The 23,564-nt window shown below is 39.0% G+C and overlaps 1 protein-coding gene across 1 annotated transcript in view; it reads right to left on the bottom strand.

Moving 5' to 3' along the window:
- Positions 1-23,564, bottom strand: part of LRRC47 (leucine rich repeat containing 47) — a 94,174-nt gene that overhangs the window by 44,674 nt on the left and 25,936 nt on the right. The window contains exon 4 of the mRNA XM_053690409.1: positions 20,376-20,491. Within this exon, the coding sequence (XP_053546384.1) occupies positions 20,376-20,491 (116 nt within the window). The remainder of the gene's footprint in view (positions 1-20,375; positions 20,492-23,564) is intronic.

Below are 23,564 nucleotides of genomic sequence, written 5' to 3'. Positions count from 1 at the left end.
TTAGTAGACTGCCCTTTAAGTAAACTCTTCATGGTGGAAGAGTTTTTTTGTTTTTTTAAATACTAATAACAAAAAAGAACAATTAAGTCTCTCTCTCTCTATCTATAAACTTCACATAAGGAATGCTGTAGTGATGAACTAGGTCACGGCTTTGGCTCGCTCAAGTGCCAGTGTTTGCCTGGCAACAATATGTAGTGATGCAGCAGATCTATTGTACAGCCCCACACAAACAATGTTCTATCTTTTTTCTATATGCATTATCTTCTCTAGCGGTAAATGCTTAAAGAGATTAAACCCAAAAATGTATTTATTTTTGTGATTCAGACAGAACATAAATAAAAGTTTCCAATTTACTTACATTATGAAACTTGCATTGTTCACATGATATTCTTTGTTGAAGAGATGCCTAGGTAGGTGTCTGGAGCACTAAATGGCAGGAAATAGTGCTGCCCTCTAGTGCTCTTGGAAATGGATAACATTCTTGCAAAACTTCTGCCATATAGTGTTCCAAACATGGGCCAGCTGGTGATCTTTTTTAAACAAAAAGATACCAAAAGAACAATGAAAATTTGATAATAGAAGTTAATCAGAAAGCTGTTGCCATACTCTCTCTCTTTCTCCCTCTCTCTATCATGAAAGAAACAAAATGAGTTTCAAGTCCTTTTAAAAGCTTTAAGTTTCAAAAATTGACATGAGCCCAAATTCTTCCCTAGTTTGTTAACTTGTAAAATGCGATACCTTTTTAATAGATTGATGCATTTATAAATCAAGGTTTAGATTTTCAAATATGTTCGTTTTTTAAATTGTCACAGTACTAAAAAGTTGCCCATATTGTACCCAGGGCCATTTGTTGGGCGACACTAGGATAGGCAGAGAGACGTTAGTGTATTGATATTGTAGGTAGGAAACAGTGATTCAGAATATGGAGTCAGTGGGGAGGGGGGAGGAGAAGGAAACAAAGAGAAGACAATTACTGATGCACAGTATATTAAAGGGATAGCAAAGTCAAAATTAAAAACTTGCATGATTCGGATAGAGCAGGTCATTTTAAGACACTTTTAAATTCTCTTCTTTTGTCAAAATGTGCTTCGTTCTCTTGGTGTCCCTTGTTGAAAAAGAATACACACATATCCTACACTAGTGGGAGCTAGATGCTGATTGGTGCCTGCACACATTTGTCTCTAGTGATTGGCTAACTAGATATATTCAGCTAGCTGCCAGTAGTGCAATGATGTTCCTTCAACAAAGAATAACAAGAGAATGAAGCAAATTTGATAATAGAAGTAAATTGAAAAGTTGTTTATATTGTATGTTCTAACCAAATCATGAATGAAAATGTTGGGGTTTCTTTGTCCCTTTAAAGTCATAGTTTTATGTACATATAGGTGTAGATTCTGAGTTCACAAATTTAAGAAGCATTAACTTTTTTTCCCCCCTCTCCACCGCCTTAGAGGTGGCGAGATCAATCACCCGGACACTCGCTCGGGATGATTGACATGCCCCGCTCTTGCGCAATCGGTTATACTGGAGCGGGGGCGGCATTGCACAAGAACCTTCTTGTCCAATGTTAAAATTTTGTTGTCCGCCTGCAAGGATGAAAAATTTTGCCCTCAGTATGCATCAGCAAATAACTGCATTGCAAGACATTTTCACACAAAAAAATAAAGCATGTAAGACAGATTTTGAATTGTTTTACACTCAAGGCACATACCCCTTGAAAAGCCTTTGCTATGGAAAATTAGGGACAAACACGACTAACTCCCTTTACTGATCAAGAAATTACTGGGTGGAATGTTACAGAGCCAGTTCTGCAGGATCCACTCCAGCCTTTCTTGGTCAGTGGAGAACATGAAAAATTAAAATTACAGAAAAAGCAGAGGGGGGTAGATAATGTAAAGTACACTACAGAATGTTTTTTTCTTAAAGGGACACTGAACCCAAATTGTTTCTTTTGTGATTCAGATAGAGCATGCAATTTTAAGCAACTTTCCAATTTACTCCTATTATCAAATTTTCTTCATTCTCTTGGTATGTTTATTTGAAAAGCAAGAATGTAAGTTTAGATGCCGGCCCATTTTTGGTGAACAACCTAGGTTGTCCTTGATGATTGGACAGCACCAATAAACAAATGCTGTCCATGGTTCTGAACCACAAAATTTGCTGGCTCCTTAGCTTAAATGCTTTTTTTTAAAAAAATAAAGATATCAAGAGAACAAAGAAAAATTTATAATTTAAAGGGACACTCAGGTTAAATTACATTTTCATGATTCAGATACAGCATGTAATATTAAACAACTTTCCAATTTACTTCCATTAAAACAATAGTGCACAGTCTTTTATATTTACAATTTTTGAGTCACCAGATCCTACTGAGCATGTGCAAGAATTTACAGACTATACGTATATGCATTTGTGATTGGCTGATTGCCATCACATGGTACAAGGGGAGTGGAAATATACATAACTTTAAAATTTGTTATAAAAAAATCTACTACTCATTTGAAGTTCAGACTAAGTGCTATTGCATTGTCTTGTCATCTTGCATTTGTTGATTATGCAAATCTAATGTGTTGACTGGTCCTTTAAAGGGCCACTGTAAGTAAATATTTTCTATGCCTGTTACTAACTAACTACCCCAAATACGCTTTTTATCAATAGCATTTCATTAACATATCTCTACCGTATAACAGAAATCTTGTCTGCAAATTTAATTGTTTTCCAAACCCACTCCGTGGGTATCCTTTGCTCTGTACCAATCCGTTTACAATACCTAGGTTTCAAAATGGCGCTTTAAACACAAAGTTATTGGTTTAAGTATTTTGAACATGCAGTGCTGAAAATAGTGGGCAGGATAACGTGACATCATCGGCGAATAAAAGATATAACTTTTAGAACGTTATGAAACTTCGTTTTGGAGAAAATATAGGTCAGTAGGTTTTAATTAATGTTTATTAACTTTAATATGTTAGTTGTTTAGCTTAAAAATTATAACAGAAAGTAATCCTTTAAATAAATTAGAAAGTTGCTTAAAATTGCATGTTCTATCTGAATCATGAAAGAAAAAAATATGGGTTTAGTATCCCTTTAAAACTGTGCAGAATTTAGAATGTTATGGGGTGGAGCGTCATGTAAAAGTGATTGCAGATCAGAAACGGTTTCCAGTGATCCGCTGCACTACAGACCGTGGATCATTTGTGGCACTCCCCAGCCTTCAATGGTACGCCCAGTGACGTTAAACGTGTGGTGATGTTAAAAGAAAAGGGGGTGCCAATTTATCTACAAGGGAGATGGAAGGGGTGAGATTATTCGAACTCCTTAATCACAACTTCCTTAGTATCTACAAACGATCAAGGCTTCTCATTCAAAAGATAAGATAATTACCTGCTCTTTCTGTGGTGATATTTAAAAGCCCCAAAACCTCAAAAATAAAAAAATCTGACTTTTAATAGTGGACAATAATAATAAAAAAATAAATATGCGTTTTCTCTGTATAGCCAGGTGGTGACAGTGATTAACTATATGTTGGTTACAGCCTTCTCACGTGCAATAAAATATAAAGATAATAGTATGTATGTATGTATGTATGTATATATATATATATATATATATATATATATATATATATATATATATATATATATATATATATATATATATATATATATATATATATATATATATATATATATATATATATATATTATATACACACATTATATATATATATATATATATATATATATATATATATATATATATTATATACACACACACACACACATATATATATACACACACACATATACTATTTGTGTGGGTCACTCACTGACATATGCCTTTAAATTTTAAAGTAGTAAAATAAATTCAAAAAAACATAATTTTTGCTTACCTGATAAATTTATTTCTCTTGTAGTGTATCCAGTCCACAATTCATCCATTACTTATGGGATATTCTCCTTCCCAACAGGAAGTTGCAAGAGGATCACCCACAGCAGAGCTGCTATATAGCTCCTCCCCTCACTGCCATATCCAGTCATTCGACCGAAACAAGCCGAGAAAGGAGAAACTATAGGGTGCAGTGGTGACTGTAGTTTAATTATAATTTAGACCTGCCTTAAAAGGACAGGGCGGGCCGTGGACTGGATACACTACAAGAGAAATAAATTTATCAGGTAAGCATAAATTATGTTTTCTCTTGTTAAGTGTATCCAGTCCACGGATCATCCATTACTTATGGGATACCAATACCAAAGATAAAGTACACGGATGATGGGAGGGACAAGGCAGGAACTTAAACGGAAGGAACCACTGCCTGTAGAACCTTTCTCCCCAAAACAGCCTCCGAAGAAGCAAAAGTATCAAATTTGTAAAATTTTGTAAAAGGTATGAAGCGGAGACCAAGTCGCAGCCTTGCAAATCTGTTCAACAGAAGCCTCATTTTTAAAGGCCCAGGTGGAAGCCACAGCTCTAGTGGAATGAGCTGTAATCCTTTCAGGGGGCTGCTGTCCAGCAGTCTCATAGGCTAAACGGATTATACTCCGAAGCCAAAAAGAAAGAGAGGTTGCCGAGGCCTTTTGACCTCTCCTCTGTCCAGAGTAAACAACAAACAGGTTAGATGTTTGATGAAAATCTTTAGTATCTTGTAAGTAAAACTTCAAGGCACGGACTACGTCTAGATTATGCAAAAGACGTTCCTTCTTTGAAGAAGGATTAGGACATAATGATGGAACAACAATCTCTTGATTGATAGTCTTGTTAGAAACCACCTTGGGTAAAAACCCAGGTTTTGTACGCAGAACTACTTTATCTGAATGAAAGATCAGATAAGGAGAATCACAATGTAAGGCAGATAACTCAGAGACTCTCCGAGCCGAGGAAATAGCCATCAGAAAAATAACTTTCCATGATAGAAGTTTGATATTGATAGAATGAAGGGTTCAAACGGAACCCCTTGAAGAACTTTAAGAACCAAGTTTAAGCTCCCTGGAGGAGCAACAGGTTTAAACACAGGCTTAATTCTAACTAAAGCCTGACAAAATGCCTGAACGTCTGGAACTTCTGCCAGACGCTTGTGTAAAAGAATAGACAGAGCAGAAATCTGTCCCTTTAAAGAACTAGCTGATAAACCTTTGTCCAAACCCTCTTGGAGGAAGGACAATATCCTAGGAATCCTAAGCCTACTCCATGAGTAATTCTTGGATTCACACCAATGAAGATATTTACGCCATATCTTGTGGTAGATTTTCCTGGTGACAGGCTTTCGTGCCTGTATTAAGGTATCAATGACTGACTCGGAGAAGCCACGCTTTGATAGAATCAAGCGTTCAATCTCCATGCAGTCAGTCTCAGAGAAATTAGATTCGGATGATTGAAAGGACCTTGTATGAGAAGGTCTTGTCTCAGAGGCAGAGTCCATGGTGGAAAGGATGACATGTCCACTAGGTCTGCATACCAGGTCCTGCATGGCCACGCAGGCGCTATCAGAATCACTGATGCCCTCTCCTGTCTGATTTTGGCAATCAGTTGAGGGAGCAGAGGAAACGGCGGAAACACATAAGCCAGGTTGAAGAACCAAGGAGCTGCTAGAGCATCTATCAGCGTCGCTTCTGGGTCCATGGACCTGGATCCGTAACAAGGAAGCTTGGCGTTCTGGCGAGACGCCATGAGATCCAATTCTGGTTTGCCCCAACGATGTATCAATTGAGCAAACGCCTCCGGATGGAGTTCCCACTACCCCGGATGAAAAGTCTGACGACTTAGAAAATCCGCCTCCCAGTTCTCTACACCTGGGATATGGATTGCTGATAGGTGGCAAGAGTGAGACTCTGCCCAGCGAATTATCTTGGAGACTTCTAACATCTCTAGGGAACTCCTGGTTCCCCCTTGATGGTTGATGTAAGCCACAGCCGTGATGTTGTCCGACTGAAATCTGATGAACCTCAGTGTTGCTAACTGAGGCCAAGCTAGAAGAGCATTGAATATTGCTCTTAACTCCAGAATATTTATTGGGAGGAGTTTCTCCTCCTGAGTCCACGATCCCTGAGCCTTCAGGGAATTCCAGACTGCACCCCAACCTAGAAGGCTGGCATCTGTTGTTACAATCGTCCAATCTGGTCTGCGAAAGGTCATACCCTTGGACAGATGGACCCGAGATAACCACCTCTGGTTTCCTGATCCAGATTTAGTAGAGGGGACAAATCTGTGTAATCCCCATTCCACTGACTGAGCATGCATAATTGCAGCGGTCTGAGATGCAGGCGCACAAATGGCACTATGTCCATTGCCGCTACCATTAAGCCGATTACCTCCATGCACTGAGCCACCGCAGGGCGCGGAGTGGAGTGAAGAACACGGCAAGCATTTAGAAGTTTTGATAACCTGGACTTAGTCGGGTAAATTTTCATTTCTACAGAATCTATAAGAGTCCCTAGGAAGGAAACCCTTGTGAGAGGAGATAGAGAACTCTTTTCTTCATTCACTTTCCACCCATGCGACCTCAGAAATGCCAGAACTATCTCTGTGTGAGACTTGGCAATTTGAAAGCTTGACGCCTGTATCAGGATGTCGTCTAGATAAGGAGCTACCGCTATGCCTCGCGGTCTTAGAACCGCCAGAAGAGAGCCCAGAACCTTTGTAAAAAGTCTTGGGGCTGTAGCCAACTCGAAGGGAAGAGCTACAAATTGGTAATGCCTGTCTAGAAAGGCAAATCTCAGGAAACGATGATGATTCTTGTGAATCGGAATGTGAAGGTAGGCATCCTTTAAGTCCACTGTGGTCATGTACTGACCCTCTTGGATCATGGGTAAGATGGTCCGAATAGTTTCCATCTTGAATGATGGAACTCTGAGGAATTTGTTTAAGATCTTTAGATCCAAAATTGGTCTGAAGGTTCTCTCTTTTTTTGGGAACCACAAACAGATTTGAATAAAAACCCTGTCCTTGTTCCGTCCGCGGAACTGGATGGATCACTCCCATTACTAGGAGGTCTTGCACGCAGCGTAGGAATGCCTCTATCTTTATCTGGTTTGCAGATAATCTTGAAAGGTGAAATCTCCCCTGTGGAGGAGAAGCTTTGAAGTCCAGAAGATATCCCTGGGATATGATCTCCAACGCCCAGGGATCCTGAACATCTCTTGCCCATGCCTGGGCGAAGAGAGAAAGTCTGCCCCCTACTAGATCCGTTGCCGGATAGGGGGCCGTTCCTTCATGCTGTCTTGGGGGCAGTAGCAGGCTTTCTGGCCTGCTTGCCCTTGTTCCAGGACTGGTTAGATTTCCAGGCCTGCTTGGATTGAGCAAAAGTTCCCTCTTGTTTTGAAGCAGAGGAAGTTGATGCTGAACCTGCCTTGAAATTTCGAAAGGCACGAAAATTAGACTGTTTGGCCCTGTCCTGAGGAAGGGTATGACCCTTACCTCCAGTAATGCCAGCAATAATTTCTTTCAAACCAGGCCCGAATAAGGTCTGCCCCTTGAAAGGAATGTTGAGTAATTTAGACTTTGAAGTCACGTCAGCTGACCAGGATTTAAGCCATAGCGCCCTACGCGCCTGGATGGCGAATCCGGAATTCTTAGCCGTTAGTTTAGTCAAATGAACAATGGCATCAGAAACAAATGAGTTAGCTAGCTTAAGTGTTCCAAGCTTGTCAATGATTTCAGTCAATGGAGCTGTATGGATGGCCTCTTCCAGGGCCTCAAACCAGAATGCCGCCGCAGCAGTGACAGGCGCAATGCATGCAAGGGGCTGTAAAATAAAACCTTGTTGAATAAACATTTTCTTAAGGTAACCCTCTAATTTTTTATCCATTTGATCTGAAAAAGCACAACTGTCCTCAACCAGGATAGTGGTACGCTTTGCTAAAATAGAAACTGCTCCCTCCACCTTAGGGACCGTCTGCCATAAGGCCTGTGTAGTGGCGTCTATGGGAAACATTTTTCTAAATATAGGAGGGGGGGGGGGGGAACGGCACACTGGGTCTATCCCACTCCTTACTAATAATTTCTGTAAACCTTTTAGGTATTGGAAAAACATCAGTACACACCAGCACTGCATAGTATTTATCCAGTCTACACAATTTCTCTGGCACTGCAATTGTGTCACAGTCATTCAGAGCAGCTAACACCTCCCCAAGCAATACACGGAGGTTCTCGAGCTTAAATTTAAAATTAGAAATCTCTGAATCAGGTTTCCCCGAGTCAGAGATGTCACCCACAGACTGAAGCTCTCCGTCCTCAGGTTCTGCATATTGTGACGCAGTATCAGACATGGCTCTTACAGCATCTACGCGCTCTGTATCTCGTCTAACCCCAGAGCTATCGCGCTTGCCTCTTAATTCAGGCAATCTGGCTAATACCGCTGACAGGGTATTATCCATGATCGAAGCCATGTCCTGCAAAGTAAATGCTATGGGCGTCCCTGATGTACTTGGCGCCATATTAGCGTGCGTCCCTTGAGCGGGAGGCAAAGGGTCCGACACGTGGGGAGAGTTAGTCGGCATAACTTCCCCCTCGACAGAACCCTCTGGTGACAATTCTTTTATAGATAAAGACTGATCTTTACTGTTTAAGGTGAAATCAATACATTTAGTACACATTTTCCTATGGGGCTCCACCATGGCTTTTAAACATAATGAACAAGTAGTTTCCTCTATGTCAGACATGTTTGTACAGACTAGCAATGAGACTAGCAAGCTTGGAAAACACTTTGCATCAAGTTAAACGACCAATATAAAAAACGTTACTGTGCCTTTAAGAAAAACAAATTTTGTCAAAATTTGAAATAACAGTGAAAAAAGGCAGTTACACTAACGACATTTTTACAGTGTATTTAACAAGTTAGAGCATTGCACCCACTTGCAAATGGATGATTAACCCCTTAATACCAAAAACGGAATAATAAATGAAAAAAAACGTTTTTAAAACTAGTCACAACAACTGCCACAGGTCTACTGTGGTTGTTACCCTCCTCAAACACTACTTTTGAAGCCTTTTGAGCCCTTCAGAGATGTCCTGTATCATGCAGAGGGAAGCAGAGTGTCTCTGTCTGTAATTTTAGCAGTGCAGAAAAACGCTAAAATAGGCCCCTCCCACTCATATTACAACAATTGAAAGCCTCAGGAAACTGTTTCTAGGCAAAAATCAAGCCAGCCATGTGGAAAAAAACTAGGCCCCAATAAGTTTTATCACCAAGCATATATAAAAACGATTAAACATGCCAGCAAACGTTTTATATTGCACTTTTATAAAAGAGTATGTATCTCTGGCAATAAGCCTGATACCAGTCGCTATTAAAATCACTGTATTTAGGCTTAACTTACATTAATCCGGTATCAGCAGCATTTTTCTTGCAAATTCCATCCCTAGAAATATGTTAACTGCACATACCTTATTGCAGGATAACCTGCACGCCATTCCCCCTCTGAAGTTACCTCACTCCTCAGAATATGTGAGAACGGCAGTGGATCTTAGTTACTTCTGCTAAGATCATAGAAACCGCAGGCAGATTCTTCTTCTAATGCTGCCTGAGATAAAATAGTACACTCCGGTACCATTTAAAAATAACAAACTTTTGATTGAAGTTAAAAAACTAACTATAATACACCACTCTCCTCTTACTACCTCCATCTTTGTTGAGAGTTGCAAGAGAATGGCTGGATATGGCAGTGAGGGGAGGAGCTATATAGCAGCTCTGCTGTGGGTGATCCTCTTGCAACTTCCTGTTGGGAAGGAGAATATCCCATAAGTAATGGATGATCCATGGACTGGATACACTTAACAAGAGAAAAGGCTCAACACAGGGCTATGAAAAAAGCTTAGCAGCTAAGGAGTTAATAAGCACGCTTTTAGTAAGATATGATAATGCCCCTATAATAAACTGGCACAAAGAATAATGTAGAACATCTTACCGTCTGCACAATTATCTTATGATCTTCTACAACAAGTTTACAGTAAGAGCACAATGAGCATTGAAATGCTTATTCTAGAAATGCCAAGAACCACATTTACTTAACGGATTATTGCTGTGCTGCAACTTGTATTATTTTTATCAAGTGGGTCATATTAGCTTAAGCAGGTAATGTACTTATGTTTGGTCTTCTGCTTCACCCCACGCAGATTTACCAGAAAGAATGTAGAGGGAACCCTGCGTCATGCAGCAGGAATTCAGACAGGGTGTTCCTGGTGGTCCGTTACGTAACAAAGTTTTATTGAGTGTTTAAAGACAAATTTATATTGTCGCTTCCTTGACAACGTTCTCTGCAAATTCTAGCACATTGCTGAGACTTTAATTTCCCAAAGTAAAGGGATGTGAAACCAAAAAAAAATGATTTCATGACTTTTAAACAACTCTCTAGTTTACTTCTATTAATCACATTTTCTTCATTCTCTTGGTATCTTTTGTTGAAAAGGGACGTATGCTCAGGAGCCGACCTATTTCTGGAACACTATATGACAGCAGCTTTGCTAGAATGTTAGCCATTCGCAAGAGCACTAGATCGCAACACCTACCTAGGTATCTCTTCAACACATATCATGGGAATGAAGCAAATTTGTTAATAGAAGTAACCCGAAAACCTTTAATAAACTATCAATAAAAAGTGTCCGTTTTGTAAAAAGGTGCGCGTTTTGCCTCCCCAGTAGCAAGATCGCACTAGACGATAGCATTGTCTGTTTTACCATAACTAAATACCATTACACCAGAGAATGTATAAGGTTTCTGCTCACAGAAATAGAATGCAAATAGATCAAATGACCGAGGCAGCTTTTAAGGGGACAGGATAGTCAAATAAAAAACAATTACATGCTCTAACCCATTCAGCAGTTGTTTTCTGCGCAGGACCAGCAGTGCTCTGTGAGTCCCAAGTGGTATTTCCACTGTGTGTTTAATCCTTTGCTTTGGTTAAACACACAGTACTCTTGGGTCGATAGTCTTAAAAGGACATGCACCAATAGATTAGAGCAGGTATCTTTTTAACAATCATGGCCCTTTAGTAAATTAAAGTGAATGTCAATTTTGATGCTAAAGTGCCTGGTTTTTAAAAATTTGATTATAAACAGGGGCACTTTAATTCATCAAAATTTACATTTCACTCCTGTTATGGAAAAAAAACAAAAAAAAAAAACTTACCTTTAAATCTTCACAGCAGCTCCAGCTTCCTCCGGTCGTCGCAAGCCATTTCGGACGTCAGAAATGATGGATAGGTCATCCTCCAATCACAGCTCCCCCCCCCCGGGGGAATCAGTGTCTGATTCAACGCCGTGATTGGAGGAAGCCGGATTCCTCATTTTAGACCCAGGAAGAGGCTTTGCAACGGGTGCAGGAAGCTGGAGCTGCTGTGAAGATTCTGAACAGGAGTGAAATGTAAATTGATGAATTAAGTGCCCGTGTTTTTAATCAAAGTTTTCAAAAAACGGGCACTTAAAGGGACACTGAACCCAAATTTTTTCTTTCGTGATTCAGATAGAGCATGCCATTTTAAGCAACTTTGTAATTTACTCCTATTATCAAATTTTCTTCATTCTCTTGGTATCTTTATTTGAACTGCAAGAATGTAAGTTTAGATGCAGACCCATTTTTAGTGAACAACCTGGGTTGTCCTTGCTGATTGGTGGATAAATTCATCCACCAATAAAAAAGTGCTGTCCACAGTTCTGAAACAAAAACAAAACTTAGATGCCTTCTTTTTCAAATGAAGATAGCAAGAGAACAAAGAAAAATTGATAATAGGAGTACATTAGAAAGTTGCTTAAAATTGCATGCTCTATCTGAATCACAATTTTTTTTTTTCTGATTTTTACTATTTTTAACAAAAAAAATGTTTTGACTCCCCCCCCCAGATCCCCAAGACTTGTACCATTGGAAAGGTTAGGCGATTACCTTTCCGATGGTGGGTCTTGGGGGTTTGTAGCTGCTCAGATCCCTGAGATACAGGTTTCTAAGCAGCATGCCCCCTTTCCCTATACTTTGTATTGTCAATTTTAAATAAAGTTACGCGGTGACGTCATCACGTCATTACGCATGAAGTCACCACACGTAACGGGAAGCCCCGGTGATGCCTGTCACTATGCAGGCCTGATCGCCGGGGTAGGAGCGGGTGGGAGCCCCCAGCTCACCAAAAAGGTAGTTGAGTGCTAGCGACGGCTCTGAGCCGTCGTTAGCACTCAAGGGGTTAAGCATCAAAATTGACATTTCACTTTAATGAAGGTTTGTTAACCTTGCAACTTGGGACCCCCAGACAGTCAAAATGTTATGTATGTTCCTAACTGAGAACAGTTAAATGAATCCCAGAAAATTACACAATCATTAACTCATAAGATCTCCAGAACAAGTTGGACCAAGTTTAAAAAAAAAACTTGTTTATATGTATCCTAAAAAGGGACAGTCTAGTCAAAATTAAACTTTCATGATTCCAATAGGGCATGCAAACTTTAAGCATCTTACCTATTTACTTTTATCATCAAATTTGCTTTGCTCTTTTGGTATTCTTAGTTGAAAGCTAAACCTAGGTAGGCTCATATGCTAATTTCTTAGCCCTTGAAGGCTGCCTCTTATCTCAGTACATTTTGACAGTTTTTCAAAGTTAAACACTGCTAGTTCATGTGTGACATATATATATATATATATATATATATATATAAATAGCTCCACAGGAGTGAGCACAATGTTATGAGTAAGCACAGATTGGCTAAAATGCCAGTCTGTCAAAATAACTGAAATAAGGGGGCAGTCTGCAGAGGCTTAGATAAAAAGGTAATCACAGAGGTAAAAAACAAAAATGCATGCTTACCTGATAAATGTCTTTCTTTCCGGGCATGGAGAGTCCACAGTGTCATTACAATTACTAGTGGGATATTCAACTCTTAGCCAGCAGGAGGCAAAGAGCACCCCACAAATTTGTTAAGTGTAACTTCCCTTACCCATAATCCCCAGTCATTCAGCCGAGGAAAATGGAAAAAGAAACAAGGTTATAGAGGTGCCTGCGGTTACTTTAAAAAACAAAAATAAACTGCTGAATTATTAAAAAAAAAAAAAAAAAAAAAAAAAAAAGGAGGGCGGGGTCGTGAACTCTCCATGCCCGGAAAGAAATTTATTAGGTAAGCATTTTTTTTTTCCCCTATGGCATGGAGAATCCACGACGTTATTCCAATTACTAGTGGGAAACAATACTCAAGCTAGAGGACACGGAATGAAAAGGGAGGCAGGACAAGGCAGGAGGACCTAAACAGAAGGTACCACCGCTGGAAGAACCATTCTCCCAAAAGAGGCCTCAGCCATGGCAAAAGTATCAAATTTGTAGTATTTAGAAAAGGTATGCAAAGAGGACCATGTTGCTGCCTTGCAAATCTGTTCCACAGAAGCTTCATTTTTGAAAGCCTAAGTCAAGGAGACAGCCCTTGTGGAATGAGCCGCAATTCTCTCAGGAGGCTGCTGTCCAGCTGTCTCATAAGCAAACGAAATCATACTAGAGGAAAAGGGTAGCAGAAGTGGCTTTCTGACCCTTACGCTTTCCAGAGAAAGTCACAAACAGGGCAGAAGATTGCCGAAAATCTTTAGTAGCTTGTAGGTAAATTTTTAGAGCATGCACCACATTCAAGTTATACAAAAGACGATCCTTATGGGGAGGAGGATTAGGACAAAAAGGAACAACAATTTCCTGATTAATGTTTCAAGCCGACACCACCTTAGGGAGAAAACCCAATTTAGTACGAATGACTGCCTTAGCATGAAAAATAAGGTACGGGGAAATCACACTGCAGAGCTGAAAGCTCAGAAACTCGGTGAGTGGAAGAAATGGCAAGAAGAAACAAAACCTTCCAAGATAACAATTTTATATCAACAACATGCATCGGCTCAAACGGAGCCGGCTGCAAAACATTTAGAACAAGATTAAGGCTCCAAGGAGGAGCCACAGGTTTAAACACAGGACGGATTCTGATCAGGGCCTGAACAAAAGCTTGAACATCTGGTAAATCTGCCAGACGTTTGTGCAAAAGAATAGACAGTGCATAAATCTGACCCTTCAGAGTAATGTCTGACAAACCTTTCTCCAGGCCATCCTGAAGAAAAGTTAAAATACGAGGAATCCTCATCCGGCTCCAGGAGAAACCCTTAGATTCGCACCAATAAAGATATTTATGCCATATCTTATGGTAAATCTTGCAAGTAACAGGTTTGCGAGCATAGTATCAATGACCGCTTCAGAAAAACCACGTCTAGAAAGAACTAGGTGTTCAATTTCCAAGCAGTCAGCTTCAGAGAATTCAGGTATGGATGGAGGAATGGACCCTGAATTAGAAGGTCCTTCCTCAGAGATAACCTCCAAGGAGGTAGAGATGACATCCTTACTAGATCCGCGAACCAAATCCTGCGAGGTCATGCAGGAGCTATTAGAATTACCGATGCTCTCTCCTGTTTGATACGAGCAATGACTTGTGGAAGGAAAGCAAGCGGAGGAAACATATGCCAGAGAGAAGATCCAAGGAGCCGCTAGAGCATCTATCAGAGCGGCCTGAGGATCTCTTGACCTTGAACCGTACTTTGGAACCTTGGCGTTTTGAGGGGACGCCATCAGATCCAACTCTGGAACCCCCCACCTGAGGGTTATCTGAGAGAACACTTCCGGATGGAGAGCCCACTCCCTGGGATGAAAAGTCTGTTTGCTCAGAAAATCCGCCTCCCAGTTGTCCACTCCTGGAATGTGGATGGCAGATGAGACAATCGTGAGCTTCCGCCCACTGCAGAATGCGAGTCACCTCCTTTATAGCCAAGGAACTCTGAGTTTCTCCCTGGTGGTTAAAGTAAGCCACTGAGGTGATGCTGTCCAATTGGAATCTGATAAACCAGACTAAAGATAATTGAGGCCAAGTTACCAAGGCATTGAAGATTGCTCTCAACTCCAAGATGTTTATGGGGAGAGAAGACTCCTCCCGAGTCCACAGGCTCTGAGCTTTTAGAGAGCCCCAAACTGCTCCCCAACCTAATAGGCTGGCATCCATAGTCACAATCACCCAGGAGGGTATCAGGAAGTAAGTGTCCCGAGCCAGGTTTTCCTAAGAAATCCACCACGAGAGAGAACCTTGTTAGGGGATCCAGACCTACCCCCTGCAAAAAATCTGAATGGTCTCAGTTCCACTGACTGAGCATGCATAGTTGCAGAGGTCTCAGATGGAACAGAGCAAAAGGAATGATGTCCATGGAAGCCACCATCAGACCAATCACCCCCATGCATTGAGCCACTGATGGACGAATAGCAGACTGGAGAGAAAGGCTTTTCTGATGTCTTTCAGGAAAATCTTCATGGACAGGGAATCTATGATTGTCCCTATGAAACTCTTGTTGCTGGAACTAGAGAACTCTTTTCCAGATTCACTTTCCACCCGTGGGAACGTAGAAAAGACAATAACATCTCTGTATGAGATTTTGCTAGTAGAAATGATGATGCCTGAACCAAGATGTCGTCTAGATAAGGCGCCACAGCAATTCCCTGGGATCTGATCACAGCCAATAGAGCTCCCAGAACCTTTGTGAATATTCTGGGAGCCGTGGCAAGACCAAACAGAAGTGCAACAAATTGGAAATGCTTGTCCAGAAAGGCAAACCTTAGAAATTGGTGATGATCCCTGTGAATGGAAACGTGTAAATATGCATCCTTCAGGTTTATAGTCGTCATGAACTGACCTTCCTGAACCAATGGAAGAATAGAACGAATAGTTTCCATCTTGAAGGACGAGACCCTGAGGAATTTGTTTAGGCACTTTAAGTCTAGGATTGGATGAAAAGTTCCCTCTTTTTTGCGAACCAGAAATAGATTTGAATAGAATCCTAGACCTTGTTCCAATAGAAGGACTGGTACAATAACTCCCAGGGAGGAAAGGTCCTCTACACAATTTAAGAAGGCCTCCCTCTTTACCTAGTTTGAGCATAGTCTTGATAGGAGAAATCTGTACCTTGGAGGGCAAGACTTGAATCCTATTTTGTAACCCTGGGATGCTATGTCCACAGCCCACGGATCTGGGACATCGCATATCCAAGCCTGGCAAAACAAGGAAAGTCTGCCCCCACCTGATCCAAAATTGGATCAGGGGCAGATCCTTCATGCCGATTTAGAGTCAGTGGAAGGTTTCTTGTTTTGTTTTCCCTTATTCCAAGGCTGGCTAGACTTCCAAGAGGACTTGAATTGGTCTGGTTTGGAAGAAAAAGAAAAAGACTTCTGTCCCTTAAAGTTGCGAAAGGAAAAAAATTAGAAGTCTGATGACCCTTAGGTCCCTTTCCACCCGTAAACTCTGAAATGATTTCCACCAGACCAGGACCGAATAGAGTTTTACCTTTATAAGTTAAAGCCAAAAGCTTGGCCTTTGAAGAAACATCAGCCGACCAAGATATTAACCACAGAGCTCTACGAGCTAAGACACTGAAGCTAGATATCTTAGCTCCCAGTCTAATTACCTGCATGTCTGCATCGCAGATAAAGGTATAGGCTAATTTAAGAGCCTTGATCCTATCTTGGATCTCCTCAATCGTAGTCTCCTCTGAGATCAGTCAGATCAGACAGGGCATCGCACCAATAAGTTGCTGCACCCGCAACCGTAGCAATACTTGCCGCATGTTGCCACTGTAATCATTGATGGATGTACACCTTCTTTAAGTAAGCCTTCAGCTTCTTATCCATTGGATCCATAAAGGAACAATTATCCTCTATAGGAATGGTAGTTCTCTTAGCTAGAGTGGAGATAGCTTCTTCTACTTTAGGCACAGTGCGCCATGAATGGAGTCAGCAACAGGAAACATCTTTTTAAAAACAGGGGAAGGGGAAAAAGGAACCCCTGGCTTACCCTAAACAGTCTTCTAAGCTTAACAGAATTTATGATTCTCCCTCTTCTAAAGATGTTTTTCCTGTTCCTGAGCTATAATTTCAAACATCTTGTCTGGAACAGGAAAAACATCTTTAGAAGAGGAAGTATGATAAATTCTGTTAAGCTTAGATGACCGTTTAGCTGTGACAGAAACTGAAGGTGCAGAGTCATCTAAAGTAGCTAGAAACTCGTTCAGTAGTAACCGGAGATGTTGAAGCTTATATATGAAATTAATTTCTTCAGATTCACAAGATTTTTCTCCCATAGTCTCAGAGTCTGATGCTGAAGTATCCTCCTCCTCAGAAATCAGTGAAAGGTTGAACAGCACAGATCTAGAGTCAGAAGCCTTGCTAGCAGACAAATGTTTAGATTTCCTCTTACGCTTACCCGAAGTAGGGAAAGCAGACAAAGCCGCAGATACTGCAGAAGTAATCAGATCGGCAAAATACCCAGGTAAATAAACACCCCCAGGAGGTTGAGAGGACACAGAAGACACAGTATGAGAAACTACTAAGGCTTGGGACATTTGAGGAGAAAGCTGAGGCATGTCACGCACAGCATTCTGAGAGACACACTTGGCTCAGAAGGGAGTAACTTGTCTATAAATTTTAAAGTTTTAGATAAACATGAGGAACAGAATTGCATAGGAAGGACAATTTGGGCCTCTAAAAAAAGTAAAGATTTATCCATGGAATTAAATTGATCCATAGCTACACAGAATCAGATCCCACTTAAAAAAAAAAAAAAAAGGACAAATTATAATGTAGAGAATGATAATGTTAACCCATTATCTCCTATCCTCCATGTGTATTTGCACTCGCAATTCAGGTAGGTCATCGACCAGGGTTCAAAGTCAGTATATCCATAGATTCTTCTTCAAGCAGGGACTGCACTCACTGGATTTGGATAAAATAATTCTTATTTATTAAGACCACTTAATAAATTAAGTGGTTTCACCTGCTCTGCTATATTCACAGTAATGTGTTGCGGGGGCGGAGCCTGACGCGTTTCGCAGCGCTATTGGCTGCTTCATCAGAGGTAGGGGCCGCCCCCCTCCTATCTGATTTAAATAGCATTATGTCTTATTGGTTTAACGGTTTGGTCCTCCATATTGGAACCTGGCAAGTGCCCTTCTTATGCTGGTTTTACATTAGTATTAGTACATATTCCTGAATAAACCTGTGTAAAAAGTTTAACAACTTACATATATTCACTCTTAGACTGCTAGCAAACTTTTAGCTCATAAAGCAAAAAATAAATAGCAAATTGTACAAAGATTTATGCAAATCCGTTTTTTACTAATGTAAAACCAGCATAAGAAGGGCACTTGCCAGGTTCCAATATGGAGGACCAAACTGTTAAACCAATAAGACATAATGCTATTTAAATCAGATAGGAGGGGGCGGCCCCTACCACTGATGAAGCAGCCAATAGCACTGCGAAACGCGTCAGTATCCGCCCCCTGCAACACATTACTGTGAATATAAGCAGAGCAGGTGAAAGACAGGATCGCACAGCAAACAGTGCCATCAGTGAAATAAAGTAACTGCATCTGCTTCCACACAGTGTTTAATACACAAGCACTACCAGCAAAGAGTAAAACGGTTCCATTGTTAGGCAGAAATAGATAACCCAAACCTATAAGAGAATCGTTTTTACTGCTGCCTGTGCTTCTATTTTAGTGTTTTTTACTATTGTTATGGTAACTTTTATATGAATGCAGCTGTGTTCTTTTATTATATTGGTATATTGTGTATACCCAATTACTTTTTGCACCTATATATGACTCCACTTGGTCCCTATACACCTCCTGGATTATTCCCTAAAAAGGTTTGCAGCACATGCAGTTTTATCTGAAGGAGTTCCAACAGGAGGATACAAGTCTGGAGCAGCAGCTACAAGGACCGGTGACCAACTTTAACACCTGTGCCCTATTGATACCTCATAAATTGAGGTTATATCATGTGAGTGTGCAATCTGTATATCTTCATATAGTGATTTAATTCACCTTAACGATCTGCACTAGGAGTGCCTTCTTGTGCGCTTGTCCACCCTCTATCTTTTTCAGTAATCAATTGGAGAGGATCTTTTTCTTTGAAGAGGATAATCCCACCTTGGATGAAGCAGCCGAGAGTGCAGGCTTTTTTTTGGTAACTGTCACATATTGAAATAATCGAACATTACTGTGGACAGCCAGTTATATACTCTGTTCTCTGCTTACTTGCTTGGAAAGCCACTTATTGTAATTATTGCAATTATTTACCTCTACAAGGTTGTGTGTGTGTGTGTATATATATATATATATATATATATATATATATATATATATATATATATATATATATATATATATATATATATATATATATATATATATATATATATATATATATATATATATATATATATATATATATATATATATATATATATATAAAATCTGTATACACACTGTATTTGGAGATAAAACTGCTCAGTGTTGACATTACCCAAGCGGCTGTTGGTAAAGCCCGATGTACTGTAATTCCCCCACCTACACAATTTTTTTTCTGTTACGTTTATACATTCCATATAACGTATACACACACACAAAATAGACAAAAAAAAAAAAATGTAACCATAAATCAGTGAAATATGAAACCTACCAAGAGCTCATTTTTCAGCATGTGTTAAAAGGGACAGTCAAGTCCAAAAAAATCTCTTTCATGTTTTAAATAGGGCATGCAATTTTAAACAACTTCCAATTTACTTTTATTACCAATTTTGCTTTGTTCTCTTGGTATTCTTAGTTGAAAGCTAAAACTAGGAAGTTTATATGCTAATTTCTTAGACCTTGAAGACTGCCTCTAACCTGAATACATTTTGACCACTAGAGGGCATTAGTTCATGTGTTTCATATAGAAAACATTGAGCTCGTGCACGTAAAGTGACCTAGGACTGAGCACTGATTGGCTAAACTGCATGTCTGTCAAAAGAACTGAATTAAGGGGGCAGTCAGCAGAAGCTTAGATACAAGGTAATTACAGAGGTAAAAAGTATATTAATAACACAGTGTTGGTTTTGCAAAACTGGGGAATGGGTAATAAAGGGATTATCTTTCTTTTTAAACAACAAAAATTCTGGTGTTGACTGTCGCTTTAAAGGTTCATGAGACACCAACATTTTCTCTCATGATTCAGAGAGCGTGGAATTAAAAAAAAAAAATTCCAACATACTTCTATTATATAATTTGCTTCATTCTTTTGGTGTCCTTTCTGGAAAAGCATAGCTAGGTAGGCTCGGGAGCTGGGAGCTACTGATTGGTAGCTGCACATATATGCCTCTTGTCATTGGCTTACCAATGTGTTTAAGCTAGCTCCCAGTAGTGCATTGCTGCTTCTTCAATAAAAGGATTCCAAAAGAATAATGCAAAATTGCTAACAGAATTTGTTTAAATGATATGGGGGGGGGGTTGTTTTATGTTCCATTTGCATATAAATATTTTAGCTATGTTTTTTCCTTCCAAGACATAAAAAAACAAAACTACTAACTTGTGTAGGCCAGACACATTTTGACGTTTTTTCTGTTTCCTTTGCTCCTCTGCCTCAAACTGAAGTTGCCGAACAAGTTCATTTGCCTTTATCTCATTGCGACCCAATGGTACCACCTATATACATATTTGAACAAGGACATAAATCTCAGTTATGTATTATTCCTGCAAATGTGATTATGGATACATAACAATACAAGTCTGTCTATATAAAACAAACCGCGTTGTGGAATTACTTGTTAAATAAAAACTACCAGATGACATAATAAAACTAATAAGCTTTGTATACATTTGGATTTTCATTTTGATTGTGCTTGGTTGGCAGGTACATGACTTTCATAAGCTCTGATTCAACATTTAGTGAGTGCATCTCAAAACATTGGAATAGTATTTAGGTTCTATTTGTAAAATGGGTACTAATCTCATCACTGGCACAAGAAAGACACAATCATAGCCTATAAAAATACTGCTTCACAATGAAAATTAAATTGAACTTAACGTAATTTTCACGGCTCAGTTTCCTATGAAGCACTCACCAACACATAGCTCTTTTAAAAAAAAATGTGGGCAGGTATAAGATTCCTCTTTACTAACTTTATACCACACTGAGAAATGTTGCCAAGATATTGGAAATGACAGTAAGTATTAAATTGTTTATCCTGGCTTACCCTACTAGCACTTACCAAACAAAAACAAAAGCAGTAAACAAAACAAAAGAAAAACACGGAGATCAAACAAATTCTGTTAAAAAATACATTTTATTTGTTAGACTAAACAATTTGCGGAACCTTCCTGGCAAGACAGAATCTCAAGCAAACGGTGGTTGATCACACAGTTCTATTCAAGTAATAGTGCGATTAATTAAATGTTCACATTAAATAAAATAATATTTCCAATTTATGTCCCTTTATGACACATTTTTTTAAAAATGTTAAAGGGATATGAAACCCAAAGATATTCTTTTGAGATTCAGATAGAAGGTTGTTTAAAATTGCATGCTCTAATTCACTTCAATTATCAATTTTTCTTTGTTCACTTCTGATCTTTAGTTAAAAAGCCCATGCCTGGAGCACTATATAGCGGCAGTTTTAAAAGAATGTTATCAAGAGCACTAGATGGCAGCAGTATTCCCTGCTATGTAGCGATCCAGATGCCTACCTAGGTACCTCTTCAACACAGAATATCATAGGACCAAGGAAATTAGATAATAGAAATAGATGTAAATTGGAAACTTAAAAAAATTGTTTGCTCTGTCTGAAAAACATATTCCTTTAATAATTTATTTAGTAAAATGTTTAATAGTTAAAAAGTGTTATTTGTTGACAATTTTAAAATTTTAATGAAAATCGCTTACAACGGTGTTAAAAACCATGAACTTTTCTAGAGTGAGTTTAGAAGCTGAAATAAAAGTCCTTGGATGGTGTGTGTGTGTGTATATGTGTGTGTGTGTGTGTGTGTATATATGTATGTATGTATGTATGTATGTATGTATGTATGTATGTGTATGTATGTGTATATATATATATATATATATATATATATATATATATATATATATATATATATATATATATATATATATATATATATATATATATATGTATATGTATGTATGTATGTATGTGTATATATATATATATATATATATATATATATATATATATATATATATATATATATATATATATATATATATAATGCTAGGTGGAATAAAATATCTTTTGAAGAAGTTTGAGTTTGCCTAGGATATTTATATATACAGCATGTGTCTTAAAGGGACATGAAAGCCAAATTTTTGCTTTAATGATTCAGATAGAGAATACAATTTTAAAAACAACATTTCAATTTATTTCTACTATCTAATTTGCTTCATTCTATAGATATCCTTTGTTGACGAAATAGCAATGCACATGGGTGAGCCAATTACACGAGGCATCTATGTGCAGCCACCAAACTGCATCTACTGAGCATATCTAGATATACTTTTAAACAAAGGATATCAAGAGAATGAAGTAAATAAGATAAAATAAATACATTGGGAAGTTGTTTAAAATTGCATGCTCTTTAAATCACGAAAGAATATGGCTTTTGTGTCCCTTTAAGGCATTATCAAAAACTCGCTGGCATGGAGAGAAATTACACAAAATCTGAGATTTTTTTTAGAATGTATATAGCAAAATAGGAGTCTCTTCTTTACATACAGAACCCTGCATAGTGAGATAAAAATCTCTCACTGCAAAATTTGTTTGTAAAATTCTTTGAGTGACCTTACTGTACTGACCAGACTTAGATCTACTCGCCAGAGCTGAGAGTTTTAGATCACTGGGTCTTTAGAGCTATAACAGCTCTTTATCATGTGAGATATGACCTTTGCAAATAGTTTTATAGGTGTCCCAAAATTGTGTTACACTTTGGGCTCGATTTATCAAGCCCTTCGCTTCGCCTCGCTACGACTGCTGGTTCTCACAAGAGAACCTGCAGTCCCTATTCATCAAGCAGAGGTCATCAGACCGCTGCTTCCTAAGCCTCTTCTGTGGAGAATTTAAATCTCCCTGATCTCGTCCGACCAGGGAGATTGACAGCACCTGCCCACGCGTGACTGGCTATGCTTGTGCAGGGGGCGGAATTGCACATGAGCGCAAAATAGTGCTCGCCTGCAATCTTAAAAGGGACAGTCAAGACCAAAATAAACTTTCATGATTCAAATAGGGCATGTCATTTTAAACAACTTTCCAATTTACTTTTATCAACAATTTTGCTTTGTTCTCTTGGTATTCTTGTTGAAAGCTAAACCTAGGTAGGCACATATGCTAATTTCTTAGACATTGAAGGCCGCCTCTAATCTGAATGCATCCTGAATATATGATCATATATTAGTTCTGTAGTTGTCAAAACTGTGAACATTTGTCCTTAGAAATAACATGGCTCTGCTTCAAAGCAAAAAGAGATGAAAAAATAGACCTTAATTGGACATAATCATGAAAGAAGAAATTTGGGTTTCAGACACCATACAATTTTCAGATTTACTTATACAGTATTATCAAATTTGCTTAATTCACTAGGTATCCTTTGTTGAAGGAGAGCAATGCTCTACTGGGGCCTAACACATTGGGTGAGACAGTAGTAACAAGCAGCTAGCTCACAGTAGTGCATTGCTTCGGCGCCTACCTATGTATGCTTTTAAGCAATG

This window comes from Bombina bombina, chromosome 8 (assembly GCF_027579735.1).
Source record: "Bombina bombina isolate aBomBom1 chromosome 8, aBomBom1.pri, whole genome shotgun sequence".
In the NCBI taxonomy this organism is placed as follows: domain Eukaryota; kingdom Metazoa; phylum Chordata; class Amphibia; order Anura; family Bombinatoridae; genus Bombina; species Bombina bombina.
This window is presented reverse-complemented; position numbering and strand designations above follow the sequence as displayed.